This window comes from Diceros bicornis, chromosome 6 (assembly GCF_020826845.1).
Source record: "Diceros bicornis minor isolate mBicDic1 chromosome 6, mDicBic1.mat.cur, whole genome shotgun sequence".
Taxonomy (NCBI): domain Eukaryota; kingdom Metazoa; phylum Chordata; class Mammalia; order Perissodactyla; family Rhinocerotidae; genus Diceros; species Diceros bicornis.
Genome location: NC_080745.1, coordinates 84,301,989 through 84,326,489, shown reverse-complemented (window position 1 = coordinate 84,326,489; position 24,501 = coordinate 84,301,989). Strand labels below are relative to the sequence as shown.

Genomic DNA, 24,501 nt, shown 5'->3' with positions numbered 1-24,501 from the left:
TTAGTTCCAGGGCCGGCCCCATGGCTTAGCAGTTAAGTGCGTGCGCTCCACTGCTGGCGGCCCAGGTTCCCATCCCGGGCGCGCACCGACGCACCACTTCTCCAGCCATGCTGAGGCTGTGTCCCACGTACAGCAACTAGAAGGATGTGCATCTATGACACACAACTATCTGCTGGGGCATTGGGGGGAAAAATGTATTAAAAAAAAAAAGGAATATACCCAAGTGAAATGAAAACATACGTCCAAACAAAGACTTGTATGTGAATGCTCATAGTAGCGTTATTCATAACGGCCAAAAGCTGGAAACAATTCAGATGTCCATCAACTGGTGAATGGATAAGCAAAATGTAGTATTTTCATACAGTGTAATACCATACAGCGATAAAAAGGAACAAACTGTGATACATACTGCCCATGGATGAACCTTAAAAACATTATGCTAGGTCAGAGAAGCCGGACACAGGAGACGACATATTCTGTGTTTCCGTTTGTGTGAATTATCCGAAAAAGGAAATCTGCAGAGCCAGAGAGCAGATCAGTGGTTGCCTGGGATAAGAGGTAGGAGTGGAGAACTGACTGCAGATGGGCTTGTGGGAATTTTTGGGGGTGATAGAAATGTTCCCAAATTGGATTGTGGTGATCACGGTTTCACAATTATATGAATTTGCTGAAAATCACAGAATTCTACGCTTAAAATGGGTGAATTTTATCATATGTTAAGTACACCTTAATAAAGCTATTAAAAAAAAAGCATTTATCATTTCTTAATCCTTTAATTTCCCAAAATGCTATAGAAAAGATCTGACTCAGCTTGGCATCTTGCTTCAGTACTACGTCCCTAATTGTGATATAAGTGTTTGCACGGTTTTAGTATTCACCAAAATAATATTGTGTTATTGAAATAGGTGTGCTTTAATTAATATTTAAATAGTAACTATTTAGTTAATACTCAATAGTAAATGATGTTCGCGGGCTGGCCCCGTGGCTTAGCGGTTAAGTGCGCACGCTCCGCTGCTGGCGGCCCGGGTTCGGATCCCGGGCGCACTGACGTACCACTTCTCCGGCCATGCTGAGGCCGTGTCCCACATGCAGCAACTAGAAGGATGTGCAGCTATGATATACAACTATCTACTGGGGCTTTGGGGGGAAAAAATAAATAAATAAAATCTTAAAAAAAATAAAAAATAAAAAAATAAATAAATGATGTTTGCCATTAGTATTTTTTGGTAGCTTGTAAAACAATCTTTCCAAGCTTTCTTGGGGGAGTTGGGAACTACTTGCTTCTCACTTGAAGCTCTGTGATAGACTGGGATAATATGTGGATATTTGGTTGTGTGTGTGTGTGTGTTTGTATGTGCACTGATTTCAAGCTCAGGTAGCAGGAGTGAGGGTCTACCCTAGTCACTGGCTTTATAGTCAGTGGTAGCATTCATTTTGCTGTCAGGAAAAAAAGGACCATAAAAACCTAACCATCTCTTCAGTCTGTCAGCATATGAAATATCATTGCTTGGCGTGGCTGTGGTAGGTATCAAGATATTTCCAAAGGTCAGAATTTGGAAGAGAGAATGACTGTTACCCAAACTGGGTCTTGTAGGAATGAAAGGAGCTTGCAGAGATAGCAGTGGAGGGTGAGGTAGGCAGAAAGTTGAGTTGCTAAACTTGGGAAGGGAGGTCAAACAATTTTTTTGTGTGTGTGAGGAGATGAGCTCTGTGCTAACATCTGCCAATCCTCCTCTTTTTTTGCTGAGGAAGACTGGCCCTGGGCTAACATCCGTGCCCATCCTCCTCCACTTTACATGGGACGTGGCCACAGCATGGCTTAACAAGTGGTGCGTCAGTGCGTGCCCGGGTTCCCAACCGGCGAACCCCGGGCCCCCACAGCGGAGCATGCGCACCCAACCACTTGCGCCACCGGGCGGGCCGCGAGATCAAACACTTTTACTGAATAAGGAGGACACTGAGAATCAGACATCTGGAGAGCTGGCCTGAATTGGAGCACTGTGAGATAAGGCTAGGAAGAGGTTGAGCTGGTGAGTTGGGGGAAGCTTTTACCTGCTCTCTGGTATAACTCTTGGGAGGAACAGCTGTGTTTAAAGGGCCAGGGCATACAGAGGTAACTAAAGGGGGGCTGGCTAGATCCCCTCAGAGAATGGTTGTCATTCTGCTACTGGTACTAAATAACCAGAAATGGAAAACTAGGCAGTGGCTTGATCCACTGGGGAAAAGTGGGAGTAGGAGTGAAGGTTGCTGTTTTTCTAGTTATGTGGATTGGGAAATAGTCATGTGGTTTTCAGGCTGAGCCCCATTCTGTAGAGTCACAGGTTAAGTAGGCAAGGTAGTGCTGGCCAGAGGCACCAGTTAGAATCTGGAGCCAAGTCCCCCAAGTCATTGGGATTGTCATTTGATTGTTCTCCCCTTCATTTGGGTCTGAGGGCCTTTGGGCAGTTCTGGTTGGGATGGAGCTGCTGACAAAAAACCAGTTGAACTGAAGGCATTATTCCTTGCCCTCAATTCACTTCAATAATACTTGAACATCTTTTATGTGGTAGTCAGAATAGCATTCCCCAGGCTCACAGAGGCACTCAGTAAATGTTGGCTGAGTTGATGAATGAACTTACTTCCAATTAGTTTCTGGATATCACATAGTAGTTGAGCCACTGTAAGTTGAAAACCATATATTTCATAGTGAAATTATATCAACTGGAAGTCTTTTCCTGGAAACCGATCTCATATGATAAAAAGATCAAAATTGAGAATAAAAGAAAGCACACTAGAACAGAAAACCAAACATTAAATAGAAAAATGCCATAAATTTCCTTATTAAAAGTTTTTTTTTTGCATGGAGCTTGGATTAGTTTAGGCATCTTAAAATCTAAGTCCATTCAAGATATCTTTTTGCCAAGTCAGTCTTCCTTTAGCAAGTAGTGGTATTCAGCATTACTCCAAGGATCTTTCATCTGTGTTCAAAGTTAGAGTCATCTGCCTTGACAGTTTTCATTACCCATTAGACGTGCATGAATGCTCCAGAGAATGTTTGAATGGTAAATCCTGGGGTGGATTAGTTTTCCTGGGGATGTCAATCTTGTTTGATGTTGGCAGTCATTGAGTTCTAAATAAAAATACCAGTTTGTGGTGTCACTGTGGGATGTTTTCCCCCCATAAGAAAGATTGGAAAAGCAGGAGTCTCAAATTGAACTGACATAACTAAGGGCCCACATTAGGACAGTAATTCTTGATTCTAAGGTGTTGTAGTGCTCAATAAATACTGACTGCTCTGTAGAATTGAGAAGTTTGGGATTCTGTAACTTTTCCTTATGTGCATTTAGATAGTGCCTCACTAACAGTTGTTTTGTTGGATAATTAGGATTTAAAATGTAAGGAAATGTCAAAGTAAAGTAAACAGATTAACACCTTAATTTGTATCTATTTGTTCTGCATTAAAAACGCAGAAATAGTGCCGGCCCCGTGGCTTAGCAGTTAAGTGTGCACGCTCCGCTGCTGGCGGCCTGGGTTCGGATCCTGGGCGCGCACCAGCGCACCACTTCTCCGGCCATGCTGAGGCCGCTTCCCACATACAGCAACTAGAAGGATGTGCATCTATGACATACAACTATCTACTGGGGCTTTGGGGGAAAAAAATAAATAAATAAAAATAAAATAAAAACGCAGAAATAAATTCCTTTCTTATTCCTATCACATTTATTAAAAACATTTACTGTAAATCTTTCCTCCCTTATGCCTTGTAAAGTTCAAATTTTTGTCATTACAGTGCTTCTAGTTTTAAGTTGTAAGTGTCAGGGTAAACTTTTTGCTTCCTTTGAAGCATTTCAGTTCCTAAGAATTAAGTCATTGAGAAATACATTTCTTGATTTGTCCTTTGGTTCAGAAGACCTAATTCATTAGGTTAATATATTGTGATTGTGTTTTAGCATGGTACCACAGAAGCAATGTCCAGTGAGAAAAACACTGAACTGAAAGTTGAGAATTTCAGGTTTTGGTCCTTCTTAGCATTCCCCTAAATTGGCTTTGTGATCTTGGGCAAGTCCCTTAATCACCCTGACCCTCACTTCCTCACTTAAAGTAAGTAAGAATATCTCAGATCAAGATGTCCCTCAAAACTGAGTGAACTTAGCCAACATTGAAACATATTTTATAGCTTCTTTTAGCTTCTTTTCAGACTCAGAGATTATAAACCAGGCAAATAAAATATACTTCCCCCAACTTACAACTTGCTGTAGTTCCTCAAAGTTATGTCTTTTACTATGCTTTTTTATGTTCTGGAACAAGCTGACACTTTACTTAGAACAATTCTACTCACCTTTTTCTATGAAAACAAGTCTTATCCTATTACCTTACACATACAAATGTATTCTCTCTTAGTTTTGCTCTTAATATGGTCTCAACCATTGATATTAATTATCTCCTTTGATAAAATAATAACTTCTGTTTCATAGAGAGAATTTAGGAGGTAGGTAATTGAGAACTACCTATCATATATAAGCATTTTAGCAGACTGAGAAAGTGCATTAATACAAACATCACAACTTTCTTAAACATCCCTTTTACACCTTCTCAGAGTGGCAAAGATGAACATATTTGTTGACGTGACCCAAAGATATAGCCCTTCTGTAGCATATATAAATAAGAAGGAAAAGTATATAAACTTAAAATTATACTCATTGTTTTAGTGTTCATTCTTACTTAGAAACTACCTAGGTATCCAAAGGTTATTCATTAAATTTGTTGATTTACGTTATTCCACATTTTTAAAATTATATGAGAATCCTGGAAATTATGTTTAAGCCAACACAAAACATAATAATATGTAAAAATGTAGTTGCTCAACATTACTAATCATTAGGGAAATGCAAATCAAAACCATAATGAGATATCACCTTCATATCCGTTAGGATGACTATTATCAAAAAAACAGAAAAAAATACATGTGGACGTGGATGTAGAGAAATTGGAATCCTTGTGCATTGCTGGTGGGCATGTAAAATAGTGCGTCCTCTATGGAGAACAGTATGGCGGTTCTCTTAAATTTATGTTGGTTCTGTTTTAATTTAAAAAATTAAAAATAGAATTACCATGTGATCTAGCAGTTCCCCTCTTCTGGGTATATACACAAAAGAATTGAAGGTAGGGACTCAAACAGATATTGTACACCAATGTTCAAAGAAGCATTATTCACGATAGCCTAAATGTAGAAGCAACCCAAGTGTTTATGGACAGATGAATGGATAAACAAAATGCAGTTTGTACATACAATGGAATATTATTCAGCCTTAAAAAGGAAAGGAATTCTGACACATGCTATAGCATGGATGAACCTTGAGGACATTATGCTAAGTGAAATAAGCCAGTCACAAAAGGGCAAATACTGTATGAAGTACCTAGAGTAGTCAAATTCATAGAGATGGATAGTCTAGTGGTGTGCTAGGGGCTGGGGAAGGGAGATATTGGAGAGTTACTGTTTAATGGATACAAAGTTACAGTGTGAGATGATGAAAAAGTTCTGGAGATGGTTAATGGTGATGGTTGCACAACAGTGTAAAGGTACTTAATGCCTCTGAGTTGTACACTCAACAGTGGTTAAAATGGTAAATTTTATGTTGTGTATATTTCACAATTTAAAAAATATTTTAAAATGTCAGAATTATAATTCAATTTGGTTGAATACAAATTTACATTTTTCAAAATCTTAAGCATTATGTAGAAATAATGTTAACTTTTTTGATTAGTAAACTAATGAGTAGTTTTGAAAGTTTAAACTATTCTCTTCGTTAGAAAACAAATTCATATATTATTTTAAAAATCCACTCGTGTTATACTTAATACTAATAAATCTGAGAAAAGACATAACTTTTTTTCTTTCTTAAAATTATTAAGCCAGTTTGATTTATCTTTAAAATGTTTCTGAGCTAGTGATTTCTGTAAGGACTTGATTTATTTTCTGTGAATTTGGAGATTATTTGATCTATGTAAATACTTATCTCTGTAAATCAGTTTTACAGAACTCCTATAATTAAGAGATGTAATAGTGTGATTTATTAATACCCTCTGAAGGAAAATATTTTACATAGCAACAAGAGGTAAAGAACTTTTCTGAATTATAGATTCACAAACATGTAGAGAGCTCTTGGCTTCAGTTCTACGACTTCAGTTACAGATCAAAAGTAAACACAGAAACTCATTGGTTCAGATCTCAAAGAGCTGTTCTCCTTAATTGATTGAACTCACAAAAAAACAAACAAAAAGTAACAAACCAGGTTCTCTGTCTTCTCTCCTCCAACAGGTCATAGATCTCCATCGTCTATCTGTCAGAGACCATAAACCAAATCCAACCATTGCTGCCACTAATGGAAATAACTTACTGGTCGTAAGAGAACCGGTTATTTGTTCCACTGGACAGAAATCTCTCAGTTAACCTCTGCCCCAACCAAATTGTAAAATAACCCAGTCCGTACAAAATCAAGCCCAGAACTGCATTCAAAGAACACCCAGTAATTATTTGTCCTTTGTCAAATTTCAGATACTATTTATTCTATTTAACACTTACTAGTAATTCTTCAATCTTGGTTTTTAAAACTCTTTTTTGATTAAACATTAATGCATGTTTATTAAAAAATATGGAAAATAGAGAAAAGAATAAGAAAAAATCACTCCTAAACTCTTTACTGATAATGTTAGATGGTTTTTTCCCATCTTTACAAGTTTATGTATATGTGTACATCTCTATATATACAGAGAGAAATTTTTCATGTGATTGAGATCATACATCCCATTTTATATTTGTGTTTTTACTTAACTTGGAGAAATGTTTGTAATGTTATTAAAAAGTCTTGATAAAAATAGTTTTTTAATTACTACATAATAGTTTCTCATATGAATGTACTATAATTAGCTTATTTTATTTTACAATTTTGTTTAATTTGTTTTTTTCTCCCAAATTTGGAAGTGAAGTTGTCATGCTATCAATGTCATGGCTTTATTTAATATGAGCTGATTAAATTTTTTTCTTTTGAGAAAGATCAACCCTGAGCTAACATCCATGCTAATCCTCCTCTTTTTGCTGAGGGAGACCGGCTCTGAGCTAACATCCATTGCCAATCCTCCTCCTTTTTCTTTTCCCCAAAGCCCCAGTAGATAGCTGTATGTCATAGTTGCACATCTTTCTAGTTGCTGTATGTGGGACGCAGCCTCAGCATGGCCAGAGAAGCAGTACGTTGGTGCGCACCCGGGATCCGAACTCGGGCTGCCAGTAGCGGAGTGCGTGCACTTAACTGCTAAGCCACGGGCAGGCCCCTGATTAAAATTTTTAAGTCAGACACTACTTACTGTTGTTTATTAAGATTCTCAGCAGAAAGTGAGGCAGATGCTATAATTTGTTCCTCTCTAATGATGAGATAATCTTCGTCAACTCAGAGATCCTGATGAAATTGAGGCACTTAGATGTTTACCCAGCATGAAGTACTATATAGCAACTTGAGAGAATTGTGTGAATAGGAACATCGAATGAATTCTTCCTAATCTTAAAGCTGTAAAAATTGTCATTTATATTACTTAGTAAAGTTAGAAAATGTTGCTTAAAATAGAGTAACAGAAAATATTATTTTTTACATGTACTTTTTTTTCTTTTATTAGGATTATTTAAACTTAATTGTCTTTGGATTGAAATATAGGTGGTATTGGAAGTAATCACGTTAGAATAAGCCTGCATAGACTAAAAATTTTGGTGCAATCTTGTTACAGAGTTAGCATTATTTAATTTATAAATATATATAACTAAGATAATTGAAAGTTTTGAAGGCTATGATCAATAAATTTGGCGTCTGTAATATAAAATGGGCTGTAAAATGTTGATATATCAAATCAGAGTACTCGCAATTTTTGTTACTGTCAGAATCAGCAAGGAAAAAAGTAACCTTGAAATATAAAACATTTCTTGTTGGTGGAGATTACAGTGAATATTGGTAGCTAACCCCATCAGGTGATGTTCCCAGCCTAGTTCAGGGTGATAGCTGTCTTTTCAGGAGGGGGGATTTTGCAGGGGAACAGAGACGCATTGAGTATCATACCTTGTGGTAAGAACCATTGTTTTACCACCAGAAGAGCTGCCTTAGTGTTGTCTCAGTGAATGGAAGTGCATGGTTATGGGCATATTCTCCTTTTCATGGACATTTAGAGGATTCTGATTAGAGCAAAATGGACTGTTCTTTGGTAGAACTACTGTTCAACCACATGTTTCCTCAGAATTGGCCCTTAAAGTATTTTTTGTGTGTGTGTGTGAGGAAGATCAGCCCTGAGCTAACATCCATGCTAATCCTCCACTTTTTGCTGAGGAAGACCGGCTCTGAGCTAACATCTATTGCCAATCCTCCTCCTTCCCCCCACCCCGCCCCAAAGCCCCAGTAGATAGTTGTACGTCATAGTTGCACGTCCTTCTAGTTGCCGTATGTGGGACGCGGCCTCAGCATGGCTGGAGAAGCGGTGCCTCGGTGCACGCCCGGGATCCGAACCTGGGCCGCCAGTAGTGGAGCATGTGCACTTAACCGCTAAGCCACGGGGCCGGCCCAGGCCCTTAAAGTATTTTAATTTCACATACTTTGGACATTAACTATAAACAGGGTTGGAGTCTTTTTCTAGATAGATTATCTTATATCTACCGTACAATATAGCTGTGAACCAGAAAATGTGTTAATTTGATGGCCATCTTTAGTGTACTAATTGTCCACCAGAAAGTTAGGAATTGGTTGCATTTGATTTTTAAATGACTTATGCAAAACTATGTGATATATTAACCATGAGTATTGCTATTTGCATTTTCCAAATTAAATTTATTTTCTTTTTCTTAATTATAGACTATATTATTTCAAATTTTCAAATTTAGTTTTCAGATTTTTTTTTAAGAAATCATGTAAATTTTGATGCATAGTGGGCTTAGCACACTTTTGGGTTTCCATTTTTGAAATGAATCTGAACTTTAGTGCGATGTTTCATGAATTGTTAACAAAAGACAAAACAATTAGAGGGATGTTATTTTAAAACAATGGAGACTTTAATCAGGTGCTTAAAATGATCACCTTTGGGGGCCTCCATAAACTATTGCTTAAAAAACATTCAGGACACTGGTTGTCTAATCGTAGATTTTTGTGTGAACACGTGACTCGGGAGAGATGCTTTTGGATGCCTTGGAAGGGAGGAGAACACAGGTTCTGCTCTCTTAAAGCCCCTGAAGACTTTCCCTGTTCCTGTCTTTGAACCTCTGGTTAAGTCCCCCAAGTACTCCCCCTGGTGCCTGGCGTATGACTGCCCCTTTACCTCTTCCTTTGAGTCTTAACAATGTTTGTTTTAAGCATAACTGAGGTACATGGAGGCAGGTGGGTCAGAAGACAGGTGTACTTTATCAGAGTAAATATACACCCATTTTGGGAGCAATTTGGCAGGAAGCCGAAATTGGCCTAATATTGATGTCGTTGTACATAGTGCCTTTGGTATTGTACTGCATAGCTCATTAATCACAGAAGCCATGCCGTCCTTCCTCAACATTTAAGACGTTTCTTTCTTTTGTATAGCTAGCGGTGAGCTTTATTATATTTTTCCTGTTATTAGCAAAATCCTTGAAATTGAAGAACTTCTGAAAAATAACTTTACTTATTAATTCTTTCCCATATCCAAAACTGCAAAGTGCAGGCATGAGAAAGATAAACTATTAAATGTTGCTAATCACATCACTCACTTATTTATGAGGAAATTAAAGATAGCAGGTATTAATTTAAATAACTTTGCTATTAAATGAGCTACTGATGTAGTTTCATAGACATAATCTTTTAGGAAAGTGCCATTCAGATCCCTGAAAACAAAAACAAAAACTGACCCAAATTTGCTCGCAATCTGCAAAGTGCTTTTGTTTGTACATCGTCATTTGTTTCTCACAACTGCCTACGAAGGTGAGTAGTAATATGATTCCTGTTTTAAAAATGCAGAAACTGATACTTTTAAAAGAGGTAAAATTATTGTTTTGCTAAGGTGAAATAGCCAGCAAGTGTACAGTGGAGTTAGAGCTCAAATCCAGATATTTTGAGTCCAAATTCTGGACTCAAGTCACTATAAGCTGCTCCCTTTCTCTTTGCAGCTTACAGTTTATAGACTCTTCCTCTACATTACAAATACATTTGTATGAGTGGTTTTCAAAAGTGTGGTACTACAACCTGTGGTGGTCTCTGAGGCCTTTTCAGGGGATCCTCAAGGTAAAAATTATTTTATTAGCCTTTTTCAATTGCATTCTCTTATGAGTATATGGGGATGTTTTCCAGAGGCTGCATAATGGCAACAAATTAAATATAGAAGCAAATATGAGATTTCAGCTGTACTCTGTTAAGCCAGATGTTAAAGAGATTTGCAAAAATATAAAACTGCTATTTTTTTCGCTAAATTTTTTTTAGTTTTTGAAAATATAGTTTTTTTTTTTTAACAAAATTTGTTAACATGTAATGAGTTTGTTGTTGGTTTTTTTTTTTTTTTTTTTGCTGAGGAAGATTTGCCCTGAGCTAACATCTGTTACCAATCTTCCTCTTTTTTGCTGAGGAAGAGTCACCCTGAACTAACATCTGTTGCCAATCTTCCTCTATTTTGTGTGTGAACCACCGCCACAGCATGGCCACTGATAGACTAGTGGTGTAGGTCTGTGCCCAGGAACCAAACCTGGGTTGCTGAAGCAGAGCATGCTGAACTTAACCACTAGGCCACCGGGGCTGGCCTGAGTTTGTTGTTATTTTTAAGTGAATTACCTACTTTTAAAAGTCTCAGTTTTAATATCTAATACAATAAATATCTATAGATATAGTCTAATAAGCAAAAACTCTTTGGGGTCTTCAATAACTTTTCTAAGCGTGAAGGGATTTTAAGACCAAGAAGTTTGAGAGCCGCTAATTTACACTGTGTCATTGAGGCAGCACCTTTGTTACTTTCCCTTTGCCAAATAGTGTATTTTCCTGCATAATCTGTAATTATATAACCTTCTGTTTGTAAGTGACAGTTAAAGAGTGTTAACGATTAAAAGGCCTTAACTAAGTAAGAAGTTAAAGAAATGCAACAATCCCAAATATTGAACTAGCATTCTCAAGGCAGTAAATAGAGAGTAGTCAGTGACTTGGGGAGGCCTCTCTAATACTGGGGGCCTGAGCCCCTTGGAGAATTAAGCGAAGGGACTGTTCTAAGATGTGGCTCTTTCTGCCTTAGTGGAGGTGAGGGTGACAAATCTATGTTAGCTGATATTTAAATATATAAATTTTCAATAAAGATAATTTCTGGTTGCTACTTATTTGCACATTTGTAATCAACAGGTGTCCAAATAATAGCATATTGAAGCATATGGCATGATAAAATTCAATGAGTCTAGGTTTCAAGGATGTTATTGAATGACTGGGGAACCATACCAAGAGTTCTGCTGATTTCACAGATTTAATTATTGTTCTTTCTGTTTTTCTCTCCTATACTTTGTCCCTCAAACTCCTATATTCTTTCCATGTTTTAAAGTGTTAAATAATTTGAATTAAGGGATTGTGTTTGAGGGAAAGAAATTCTACTGTGGCAGTTTTATGTTAGTTGGAAGGATAGATCTGATTCAACAGATGTGTGTGTGTGTATATAGACAAATATCAGGCATGTTAGTTAAATCAGTTCGGTTTATGGTATTGGAAACATGTAGACACTGAATTTTTTTGGTTCCAGCTGCAAGGAGAGCCAAGAGAATCAGTATCTCAGATTCACCTCCAGCCCATTTTCCACAGTTGCCAGGTACCTGTTGAAAACTTGAAAGTATTGATTGACTTACTAACCAAATTGAGGACAACAGATCATTATTAACCAGTAGTGCTAAGACAACCAGATGTACTTTTAGGAAAATAGCTTCTTATCTGCCTTTATTTGGATCATCTTCCATTTTTGAAATCTGTTTTTTAAGATTAGATCAGTGAGGGCCCCACAAGCGAGAAAAGGAAATCATTTATGTTTTAATTGTCAGAAAACATGTTGGAAAGAAAAGGAGTACAGCAAAACAAGTTTTAAAAAAAATTTTTTTTAAAACCGTGCATTGAAATACCTTGTTTTTCATGTTGCTGTATTTACTGACTTGGATATACTATGGATATTCAAAAAGAGAGTTTATTTAAATGTATTTGGTTAGCTGATTTTCCTATAACACCGTAAAAATAACATTGAGCTAGGGGCTAGGAGGCCAGTTTGTGAGTCAGTTTATAACCCCATGGTTTTATGATCATTGTATTGCTTCACTGACTCCTGGATTTCAGGTTTCCTCATCTGTGATGTATTGGGGATCAGAGTGGATAGTTATGTGGCTTATTCTTTTGTAAGTAATTATAAACCAGCCCATATCTATATATAAATATGCTATATTTCTATATATAAAGTGCTTGGCACTATATATATGTGCACACTATATATAAATATGCTATGTATCTATATATAAAGTGCTTTGCAGAAGGGGAAGACCCCCAACTTTCACGTGAATTAAGAGATGGGAAGAATGCCTGTGGTAGGACAAATTGGTCATGGCTGGACTCATGGGAGAACAAACCAGTGAAGTAAATGGAATTAGGTTATTAAATGGGAGGTCCAGGGAATGAGAGAAATGATGAAAATTGGAAACTGAGAAGGTAATTGCGGTTTGAAAAAATATTTAAAGCTGGTACAACAAGTAGGACTGATTTATATTTAGGGTTAACAAAATATATTGGTTATTTATTAAGAATATATTTACTGAGTTCATACTTTTTATGTCCTTGATAAATACATTTTTGAATGAATAAGTACACACATCACAGTTAATTTGTCCTAGAATGACGCACTAAACTGAAATCATGGAAGAACTTAGATTCATTTCAGAGTCATCCAATTAACTTTTGACTTGGAGGTTTTTTCTGACGTTTGACAGGCTCCGCGCCCTACCTATCATGAACTGACAGCTTTTCTCTGTCTGTGTCACTGCAGGGGTTGCTCTCCTGCACGATGATTTTTAAAGACAGGGAGCTTCGTTCTTATGAGCCAGGGCTTACATTTAAAAAATGGATTTCAGGAAGTTCAGTAATATATAGGAATTTGTTTATTTCTTATTACATAGTTGGAGCATTTCTGTTTCTCAAACAGGTGATTGGGCTTCAAGTCTATTAGCAATTTAGAGTATTGGTATCAAGTCAGATGTTGTAGTTATAACAGGTTAATATCGTTTCCTTTTTCCTTTTGGTTAATGCTTCTGTTTGTTTACCTATTCTTTTCCTCAAACTATATCTGTTTCTAGGGAAATAGTAATGACTTTTTTAAGAGCAATGCTATATGTGACAGTGAATGCTAAAACCAGGGTTTGACATAATTTATTATTGTAGTTGGTGGAAGCTGTTAAAAGTTTAAAGGTGTATTTATTGCCCAAACAACATTTTAACTACAGCAATAGAAGTTTTAGAAGTCACTGTTACTGCTAGCACCTTACTAAATCCTCTTGTTTGTTGTTATTGACCTTGGTCACCTTTTTTTACCCCTTCCTGTATTGTACTCTTTGGAAAGAAGTCACTCTGTGCAGCCCACACTTACGTAGTAGGGAGTTATACTCTCCTGCTTTTAGGGCAGAGTATCTACATAAACTTTTTGGAATTCTTCTGCATGGGAGATTTGTCTCTTCTTCCTCATTTATTCAATCCTGTATATCAGTATGGACTCATAGATATTTATTTTATACTTTTGGTTACAATCCAGTACTCCTTTATTTTGTTGCTCAAATTGCTACAGCTTTGGTCATTGGGTGCTCTTTCAGTTTCCTGTTGCCCCTTTGGTGTTTGTTTGCTCCATCAATGTGTGTTTGTTTTTGGTGTTTGGTTTTCAAGTACTTCCTTACTTTTGGCACTTCAAGATGCTCTAGGATCGTCTTGTATATTTCCTGCCTCAGTCTTGGAATCAGCCATTTTTCCAAGCAGCCCTGGTTCCTTTTGTTACAGAATGATATTAGCAGCCAAGATCTGGGTGTTATATGAGCTTCTTGCAACTAGGGTATCATTTCTTTTAGGCCCTCTCATCTGACAGAGCAAAGAAATATATGTGTGTATACTAACCCTTGTATTGTATGAACATATCTATAATATATACGTACCTTTAAATATTTCTGTGTATAACCATCTATGACTATATTAAGCTAAACATGAATTCTGACTCATGTCTCCAACTGTAATCCATTACCACATGGATCATTCTAGCCTCGTCCCCTTGCTTATCTGTAAATTTCCACTCCAACAGTGAGCAACCTGTTTCCTACCATCCGTCATCCATTTACTTAATCATTCAATTCCAGTATACATGTACATCAGTATCAGAATTGTAACCTGTAGTCCTCATGGGAAACAGCGTTATCAGGTAGAATACAATGCTTATGAGCAGATTTCCTTTTTCCTTCATGCTTATTGACCCCAAAAGTTACTTAAGTTAGCACCTTTCCCTCCCCAACCTCTTTCAGTAAGATTGTTTCATACATTTGTAATAGATTCTTTTGTCACCATCTGCATTCCTTCCTGGGATCCCTTAACCCAAATGATTTTCTTTTATTTTGCGTACATTAAGGTTTACTCTTTGTGTTGTAAAGTTCTTTGAGTTTTACCAAATGCATAATGTCACATATCCGCTACTACAGTATTATCCAGAATAGTTTCACCCTAAAAGTCTCCTGTGCTTCATCTCTTCATCCTTCCCCGTTCCCCTCGAATTCTTGGCAACCACTGATCTCTTTACTGTCTCAATAGTTTTGCCTGTTACAGAATGTAATTGGAATCATACAGTATGTAGCATTTTCAGACTGGTTTCTTTTATTTAGCAATGTGCATTTAAGGTTTCTCCATTTTGTGAGTGGCTTGATAGCTTATTTCTTTTTATTGATGAATAATATTCTATTGTATGGATGTATCACGGTTTGTTTATCACCTATTGAAGAATATCTTGGTTGCTTCCAGTTTGGAGCAATTTTGAATAAAACTATTATAAACATTTGCATGCAGGCCTTTGGGTTTTTGTGACCTAAATTTTCAAACTAACTGCATAAATGCCTAGGAGTGTGATTGCTGTTTTGTATGGTAAGACTATGTTTAACTTTGTAAAAGAAAACTCCCAAACTGTCCTCAAAAGTGTCCATACCATTTTACATTCCCACCATCATTGAATGAGAGTTCCTGTTGCTCTGCATCCTCACCAGCATTTGGTATTCAGGTTTTTGGATTTTGGCCATTTTAAAAGTTGTGCAATACTCTCATTGTTTTTTTAATTTTAATTTCGTAACAACAAATGATGTTGAGTATCTTTTCATATGCTTATTTGCCATCTGTACATCTTTTTTGGTGAGGTGTCTGCTCACATATTTTCCTGGTTTTCAAATGAGTTGTTATCTTATTGTTGAATTTTAAGAGTTTTTGTATTTTTGAATACCAGTCCTTTATGAGGTATATGTTTTGCAAGATATTCTCAAGTGAGTGGCTTAACTTTTTATTCTCTAAACAGTGTCTTTCGCAGAGCAGAAGTTTCTAATATTACTGAAGTTCAGCTTATCAGTTATTTCTTTCATGGATTGTGCTTTTAGTGTTGTATCTAAAAACTCATAACCAAACCCAAGGTCACCTAGATTTTCTCCTATGTTATCTTTTAGAAGTTTTATAGTTTTGCATTTTACACTTAGGTATACGATACATTTTGAGTTAATTTTTTTCTAAAGATGTAAGGTCTGTGTCTAGATTTTGCTGTTTTTGCATTTGGATGTCCAATTGTCCATTTGTTGTAAAGGCTATCCTTTCTCTATTGAATTGTCTTTGCTTCTTTGTCAAAGGTCAGTTGACTGTATGTCGGTCTATTTCTGGGCTCTCTATTCTGTTCCATTGTTCTATTTGTCTGTTCTTCACCAATATCACACTGTCTTGATTATTGTACCTCTATGGTAGATCTTGACATTGGGTAGTGTCAGTCCTCCAACTTTGTTCTTCTTCTATATTGTGTTGGCTTTTCTGGGTCTTTTGCCTTTCCATATAAACATTAGAATCAGTTTGTAAATATCCACAAAATAATGTGTTAGGATTTTGATTGGGATTGCATTAAATCTGTAGACCCAACTTGGAAGAATGGACATCTTAACAATATCAAGTCTTTCAGTCTATGAATGTGTAGAATTTTTCCATATATTTACATCATCTTTGATTTCTTTTGTCAGAGTTTTGTAGTTTTCTACGTATAGATTCTGTACATATTATACTTAGGTATATAATTTTTTTGGTGATTTTATAAAGGTATTGTGTTTTTAATTTCAAATTCCAGTCATTACTGGTATATAGGGAAACAGTTCACTTTCGTATTTTAACCTTGTATCCTGTGACCTTGCTATAATAGCTTATTAGTTCCATTTTTTGTTGTTGTTGATTCTTTGTGATTTTCTATATAGTAAGTCATGTCATTTGTGAACAAAGAGAGTTTTATTTTTTTACTTCCCAATCTGTATGTATACCTTTTATATCCTTTTCTTGTCTTATTACACTGACTAGGATTTCTAGTATGGTGTTGAATAGGAATGTTGAGAGGATATCATTGCCTTCATCCCAATCTTAGGGGGAAAAGAATCCAGCTTCTTACCATTAAGTATAATGTCAGCTGTAGATTTTTTGTGTACATTCTTTATCAAGTCGATGAGGTTCCCTTCTATTTCTAGTTGAGAGTTTTTAGTCACGAATGGGTGTTGGATTTTGTCAAATGCGTTTTCTGCATTAATTGATATGATCATATGATTTTTTCTTTTAGCCTGTTTTTATAGTGGGTTGCATTAATTGCTTTTCTTTTTTAAATTACTTTTCTAATGTTGAACCAGCCATGCATACCTGGGATTAATCTCACTTTGTCATGGTGTATAATTCTTTTTATACATTGTTGGATTTGATTTGCTAACATTTTGGTAAGGATTTTTGCATTTATGTTTATGAGATATTGATCTGTAGATTTCCTATCTTGTAATGTCTTTTTCTGATTTTATATTAGCAAATCTGCCTTTTTTATTTTTCTTCATTCCCTTCTAGCTTTTTTTCCATACACATTCTCTGTAATTTTAACTGTGTGAAAATGATATACAAGTTTTGTTGCAAGTTTTGTATGACTTAATTTTTTAATCTCTAACATCCATTTGGTCTTTAGCAAAGCATTTTTTATGCTGCTTCATAGTTTTCATTATACAATTTTCATTACACAACAGTTATATTTAAAATCATGTTGGATCTTAAAATGAGAACTATCACTCAACTAACTATTTACAGAAAAATGATTGTACTCTGAAATCTCCATATTTCTTCTGTGGGATTACAGTTACATTAAGGTAATGATAAGGAAATAACTTTATTTTCCCTTAGCTAATAGGGAGAAATGTCATAGCTCTGTGTATGTACATAGGAACTCTTACCTAGAAAAAATAATGGGATCGCATGCCTTACCAGTGCAGGGTAGTCATAGTTCAAGGCCTAGCTGGCAGTGTGGGGACAGTTCTCTGTTCTCACCCAGTCCCCTCCTTTTATGTTCTCCATCTTTCTCTCATTCACATTTCTTTCCCAACTTTTGTGTAGAATAGAAAAATATAGTTTAATAGTTATTATACTGTAAAATTGATATTTCCTACTGTCAAATTTTAAAATAAGTTGAAAAAAAAAATCTTGTTGATTTTCTTTTTCGTCCTTTTGTTTGGTCAGTGTTTCTATAAGTAAAAAGTTTTACAGGGTGTGACTACAGAAGATACTGGCAACCAAGAGGAAATTTTAGAACTTACTAATCTGAGTAAAATAAAAGTATAATAGGTTAATTATTAAGATTTTTAATATAAAGAGAAAAATGACAAACTGTTCATGTTTGTGTGTCTACTTTTTCACAGGCAGAGAATCCCCCTAGTGGACCAGATTGTGGTTATGGCTCTTTTCACCAGCAGTATTGGCTTGATGGAAAGATCGTTGCTGTGGGAGTGATTGACATCCTTCCATACTGTGTATCATCTGTATATTTGTACTACGATCCTGATTATTCATTTCTGTCTTTGGGTGTCTACTCTGCACTCCGGTAAGATTGCTTTTGACAGTTGTAATGGGTCATATAAAACTTCAAATAATTCCATATTTGATAATGTTTCATCATATAACAGTAGAAATCCTGTTTGATAAAAATAGTAATTTTTTGCTATAGTAGTCTCTTATATATTGATATTTAGAAATACCACTTTTAGAACTGAAGCCAATGTCTGATGGTAATTCCCTAGCTTTTTAAGGTATCCATTCTAGTCTAGTGTATGGGAAGTCATTGTATTTGTGGGATGCTTTTGTTGTTTAGTTTATGCATTTATGTAAGCTCCGCAACAGAACCACTTAATGTTCCATAAATGTTATATTCTTTATAGATTTTTTCTTGTCATTGCTAATATATATATTTTTTCATAACTAATTAAAGGTTAAATGAATCTGGTATAAGTGACTTAAAGCAATGTGTGTCTGTTGGAAGAAATACGGTTATCTAAAATATATAGAATACGACTGGGGACAGTCCCTGACTGTCCGCTTGACTCTGTGACCCTCACCAAAAGATGATTTCTCTTTTATGTCCATGGCTGCAAATATTTGCAACACAGCACAAATATTTTTAGGTGCATTATCATAATGGTAAAAAGATTGGGGTCTTATTCCATGAAAATATTTGTTTCTATTTTTATTCCTATTTATTTATGTGTAGATGTGGCAGAGGAGGGAAGGAAGATTGAGAATTATTTTTCTATTATTTGTCTGGAGCTTGAGTCTCTCTTTTTCTCCCTCTTTATCATTGTGTCATTTTTTTTCTTTACTTTTCCCAGTCTTTTTGTCTGATGGTCACGTTTTCACATCATGGTGAAATATATGCTTTGATATTATTTATTTTATTTATTGTATATGTGCTTTCTTCTGACTTATAAAAGTAGAAGAGTTGATATTTTTCTTTAATCATCATTTGATTTTTTTTTTATCTGGTCCATAATTGATTTTTTTGTGTGTTTCAATGGCCCACAATATAAAGAAGTTCTCTATCTTGGTATTTTCAACCTGACCTCTCTCTTAATGCCAAGTTATAACAAATTCACAATTATACAATGTTTACAACTGATCTTTGTAATAGTCTTTTATTTTTCTTACATATTTTGCATTTTATGTAAACTAATTAAAATATTTATGACTCTTGATGATGTCACTGAAGTTGGGACTGATAAATTAAGTTAAAGCATTCACATTTTGTAACTTTTGAAGTGTATATTTATTTCAGAAAAGATATATTTTCTTTGTACCAAAATCAGTCAATACTTTGAAATTATTACCGTTTTCTTTCTTGTTTTATTTTTATATCTATTACTTTACAATGTGTAGCTATGGATTTTTTTCTATACTTCTCAGATAAATATTGAGTGATACTTATTCCTACATAATTATTCCTAGCCTGTGTATGAAATGTCATTACATGTCTCAATAAACTAAGAGAGAGTTTAGAAATCCTACTGTGTTTGAGATAGTAAATAATCAATTCCCAGGAAAATTAGAAAGAGTTCTACTTATTGCTTGGTATATCTTTGGAAAAATTCTAGAGTTGGAGAGCTGTGAGGAAGTAGCAGAGGAGGCTGAGAGCACGAAAGTTGTTGTCATTTGCGAGTGGGGAGATGGGCACTGCATGGGAGTCTTGTCACTTCCTCTCAGTGCTCTTGAGAATACAAGTTGCTGAGTTTATAGAAGAAGAAAGGCAGCCAGGAGATTGACATTTCAAAGCAAAATTGAGGAGAGTAGGTTGCAAGTTGCCAATTCCATTATTGATTTTAATGTATTTTGGTGAAACCTGTTTGGGTTGTTTTTCCTCTATTTCTTATCAATATAGTTTTAATATTTTAATCTGTAATCACTGTAGATTTTTATGTAATCTAGTCTGCATATTTAAAAAATGTTTGAATTGGGGATCATGAGCATGGCATTTATTTACTTTTCTTTTTTAGCAAGGTGAATTTTAGAAATGTAATTAATTTGTTTAACAGATGTTTATTTGAGCACAGTCTGTGTCCTGGTACCATTCATAGAGATGAATAAGACAGACAGGGTTTCCAGCTTTGTGAAAGCAGACAGTAAATTAGAAAACTGACCACATAAGGTTGGATACTCCATTGCTCTGTGACTAAAATAAAATCATGATGGTAGACATAAGGCCCTTTTTATATAGGGTGGTCAGGAAAGACGTCTCTGAACAGGTGACATTTGAGGAGCTAAGAAAGAAGAAAAGGAGCCAGCTATGTAAAAATCTGAGGGTAGAAGTCCAGGTAAAGATGTTAGTCCAACTACCCTGAGGTGGTCGGAATAAAGAGAAGGAAGGTCTTAGGATGTGAGGTAGGATGTAGACAGAGTTATGCAAGGAGGGCAGAGAGGCAGGTGACATTGGTGAGGGGAGGCAGATGAACAGGGCTTGTAGGTCATGGTAGGGAGGTTGGATTTTATCTTAAGTGTGATACCAACCCAGTGCGAGGGGGAAGGGTTTGGGGAGGTTACCTGATCTGATTAATATTGTAAAAGACTACTGAGACTGCTCTGTGGGGTTATGGAGGGGCAAGAGTGGAAACAGGAAAACCAACTGAGAGGCCACTGCCATTGTCTAGGGGAGCCATAATGGTGGCTTGGACCAGGATATCTGAGGTGGAGGTGGTGAGAAGTGGTCAGATTCAGGGTATATTTTGGAGATAAAGCCAGCTAGACTTGTGGATGGCTTGGATGTGGGGGTGTGGGGAAAAGAACAATTAAGGATGACTCATAGGTTTGGGGCCTGAACACCAGGGAGTGGAGTGGTGTTGCAGTAAATTGAGATGAGCAGGACCAAGTGAAGGAGTGCCATTGTGGCGGGGCAGTCCTCGTCAGAGTTGGGTGGTCCCATTTGTTGTATTAGTGCATTCTTCCTCTGTTTGAACCTTGCAAGTGGGTTAGTTCTACGAAGAGTAGAATTTATTCTGTTATAGCCTAATAATGTTCACTCTGCTTGAATTTAGAAATACTTTTATTTTAAGGATAAATTTTAAACAACCTTTCAATGATTTAAATTTGAACTTTCAAAAGGCATAGACTATTCCTTTAAAAAATGAATTTCTCCTTGAATTTCAAGCATCTATTGCTACTAAAAAAAAGAAGAAAGAAATTAAAGAAAACCTTCAAGAAACAAACATAAAAACAAACAGTTTTTCTCATACTTTAGAAATGTACTGAAATTTTGCTTAAAACTCTCAAAACACAGCCAAGTCATATAGTTGGGGAAGTAGGATGAAATTCTGTGCCCAGATTTATCCAGATACAAATTAAAACCACTTCAAGCATAGGCATTGCTGACAGCTTTTTTGTTCAGTTAATCCTTGCCTATGCCAACAAATAGAGAAAAAGGGGTGAGATAACATGATTTTTCCCCGTCTTTAGTTTTAGGGAAAATAAATATTAAAGCAACATCTAGATGTTATATACAGTTGAAAATGTTTGTGTGTATATGGTCGTTAATAATAGTTATTCTTCCTGAAATTTGTTGGCCTTTAGGTTTCTAAAATTTGCTGTACTGTTTATAACCTGATATATCCAGTCTTTGAGAACTCCAGGGGATAATGAATAACAACAAGAAACTGTATTTAACAGACCTCTTTAATTTTATGTTACTTGAAGTTCAGATCAACTACTGTGCTCAATAAAGTATAAAATCTGAACTTAGATGCATTTGTTCAAAATAGTCTAGAGTTTTTTTGATGTCTCTTTAAAAAAATAATTTTACAGTGTTTTTAAAATTGTCTTCCAACACTTAGATTTTTTTTGATTGCTTAATATCAGATTTTATCAAATATTTGTCATCAAATTACATAGTACTTTGAATATTGGAACTGGACTTAACTGTACCTTCATTTTTCTTCTTCTTTTGGCAGAGAAATTGCATTTACTAGGCAACTTCATGAGAAAACATCTCAACTCAGCTATTATTATATGGGTTTCTACATTCATTCATGTCCTAAGATGAAATATAAGGTAAAGTTGATTTTCACATGTGTCTGCTATAGATTCAGGTTATAAAAATTAGTACTTTCATAGTTTCTCATCATATTAACTTGCTCATACATTTCTAATGTAAATCATGAATTATTTTAAAATATGTCTTAAACTTTTCATAGACTCTAGCTTGTTCGTTGCCTAGAACAGTGCCTGACACACAGGCACTTAATATTTGTTCAATATAGGTTAATATGTAGAAAGAAACTGGATATTTAGAAATCCCAGCTATTCTGGAACTTTCAGTGGGGCCCTACTTACTTGGAGTAGCACAGTATATCCACTAAGAAATCTGCCTTCTCCGGATACATTGTAACCCTACCCCCGCCCTCCATTCCTTCTCCTTGCGTTTTGTTGTGGCTTTGTTTCCTCTGGACCCAGTCACAGTCCAGAAAAACTTGAGCTCCCTGCAAGCAGTGAGATATTTTCAACAGTATAATATTTGCAAATGCTTGTAAGGTTTTCATTATAGAAAAATGAATCCTTAATATGATTTTTGTCTCATGGCATGGGATTTGGAGCTTTGAATGGGGGACAAATGGGTTAATTAAGGAAATGTCTTTGCTGCCTCAGAAATGAAGCTTTCTGTAGTGAGAACCATAGCCTCTACTGCTCTTGCTTTGTAATTCTTTATATTATTGTGAGATTTAAGTGTATTTCAGAATTTCCCTTTAAAAAAAAAAAGGTTTTACCTTTTATGATTCTCTTTAATGAAACTCTTGGATATTTTCTAAGTATTAGTATCCTGCTGTAAAAACTCTGGAAAGTATAGAGCAGTGTAAAGGAGCAGACTCCCTACATCCCGCCCACCGTAACAACAGTAACCAAACTCTTCTGCTCCACTTAGAGTACTGCTTTAGCTCTGAAGATGCGAAAAGATGTAAATGTGAATCTTCCTCTTAAAACTTGTAATCTAGGTGACGACTGGGGTATTTTTCGTAAAACCAGGTCAGTACAGTGGTCTGGTAAGGACGTAGGAGGCAGTGGGGTTTACTACACAAGGTGTGGAAGAGGAAAAGGTTTAACTAAAAGGGAGGAGAGACCCAAGAAAAGAGTAGGTATGATGGGGAAACACATTTCAAGGAGAAGGAGCATATAAGGATTCAGAGGTGACCATGCCCATGACATATTCATATAAAAAAGGGCAGGCAAAGGACTGTGAAAGCTAGTCTAAGGTATTTAGACAGTTGGGAGTCTGCCAGTTTCAGAGCCAAGAGCATGGCATGTGTAAATCAAAAAATATAAGTATATTCCTATGTAAAATTATTATTTTTTTAAATTATGGGAACTTTTAAAACATAAGCCAACTTGAAAAGTGTGATTGAACTGCTGTGTACCCATTACTCAGCTTCAGTGATTATTAGTACATCTTATTTCATCTGTTCCTTCAGATGTCCCGATTCCCACCTCCATCATCTTTTGAATTATTTTGGAATAAATCTAGGATATCATTTCATCTGTACATATTTTAGTATGTATTGCTAAAAGATAAAAGCACTTTGAAAGAATAACCACATTCTCATCATCATACCTCAAAAGTATTAACAATATTTCTAAATATTGTCCTATATCTAGTCAGTGTTCATATTTCCCCAATTGTCTCACAATATTTTTTTATAGTTAATTTGTTTGACTTAGGACCCAAACAAGATCCATACATTGTGTTTGGTTGCTTTGTCTCTTAAATCTTTTTAATCCATAGATTTCCCCTCGCTCTTCCCCCTGACACCACCCCCCCCTTACAAAGGAATAATCCACAGAAGTTGGTGATTAACTAAATGTGGGAATGATCAAGAATGGTTCCAAAGCTTTGAGGTTAAGTACTGAATGGCCGGGGAAGTGATGAGTCCATTGTTAGAAATTGTGGATTCTGAAAGTAGAACTGGCTTTGAGAGGAGGGCGATTCACGGTACCTTGCTTGTTGTATGTTGACAGCCCAGATAGTCTGGTCAAGGTGTCCTGCTGGCATTTGGAGGGTCTCTTTTGATCTCATGTTTAAGTGTACATGGTAGACAACTTCTGAATTTGATCTTCAAAAATTTTCTTTATGTCTGAATTCATAATTTACCTGATAGGTCTAAATATATTCTGTGCAGAAGGAAAAGCATGAACATATTTCTGTTTTCCTAAAATACTTATTTGGTACTGTTTTTACTAGCGTTTTCTCCTTCTAGCTCATTTTGTGGTACTAGATCTAAATTAGTTCAGGGTAGGAAACTCAAGTACTCAAGATGATGTAACGCAATTATAACACTCAAAATCGGCCACCCTATATATTCATCTTCCTTTATGTACTTGTGCATGACCCATTGTAAACAGAAGTATTTTTGTACCAATCTTAGGGACTTGTAGAAATTTCACTTTTACT

The 24,501-nt window shown here is 35.8% G+C and overlaps 1 protein-coding gene across 7 annotated transcripts in view; it reads left to right on the top strand.

Moving 5' to 3' along the window:
• Window positions 1-24,501, top strand: part of ATE1 (arginyltransferase 1) — a 174,385-nt gene that overhangs the window by 56,812 nt on the left and 93,072 nt on the right. For 6 of the 7 annotated variants that reach the window (XM_058544160.1, XM_058544161.1, XM_058544157.1 and 3 more), the window contains 2 exons: window positions 17,948-18,129; window positions 22,013-22,112. In XM_058544160.1, the coding sequence (XP_058400143.1) occupies window positions 17,948-18,129; window positions 22,013-22,112 (282 nt within the window). Of the gene's footprint in view, window positions 1-1,752; window positions 2,085-17,947; window positions 18,130-22,012; window positions 22,113-24,501 lie in introns of those variants that run through there. The other variant, XM_058544162.1, reaches the window with a different exon arrangement.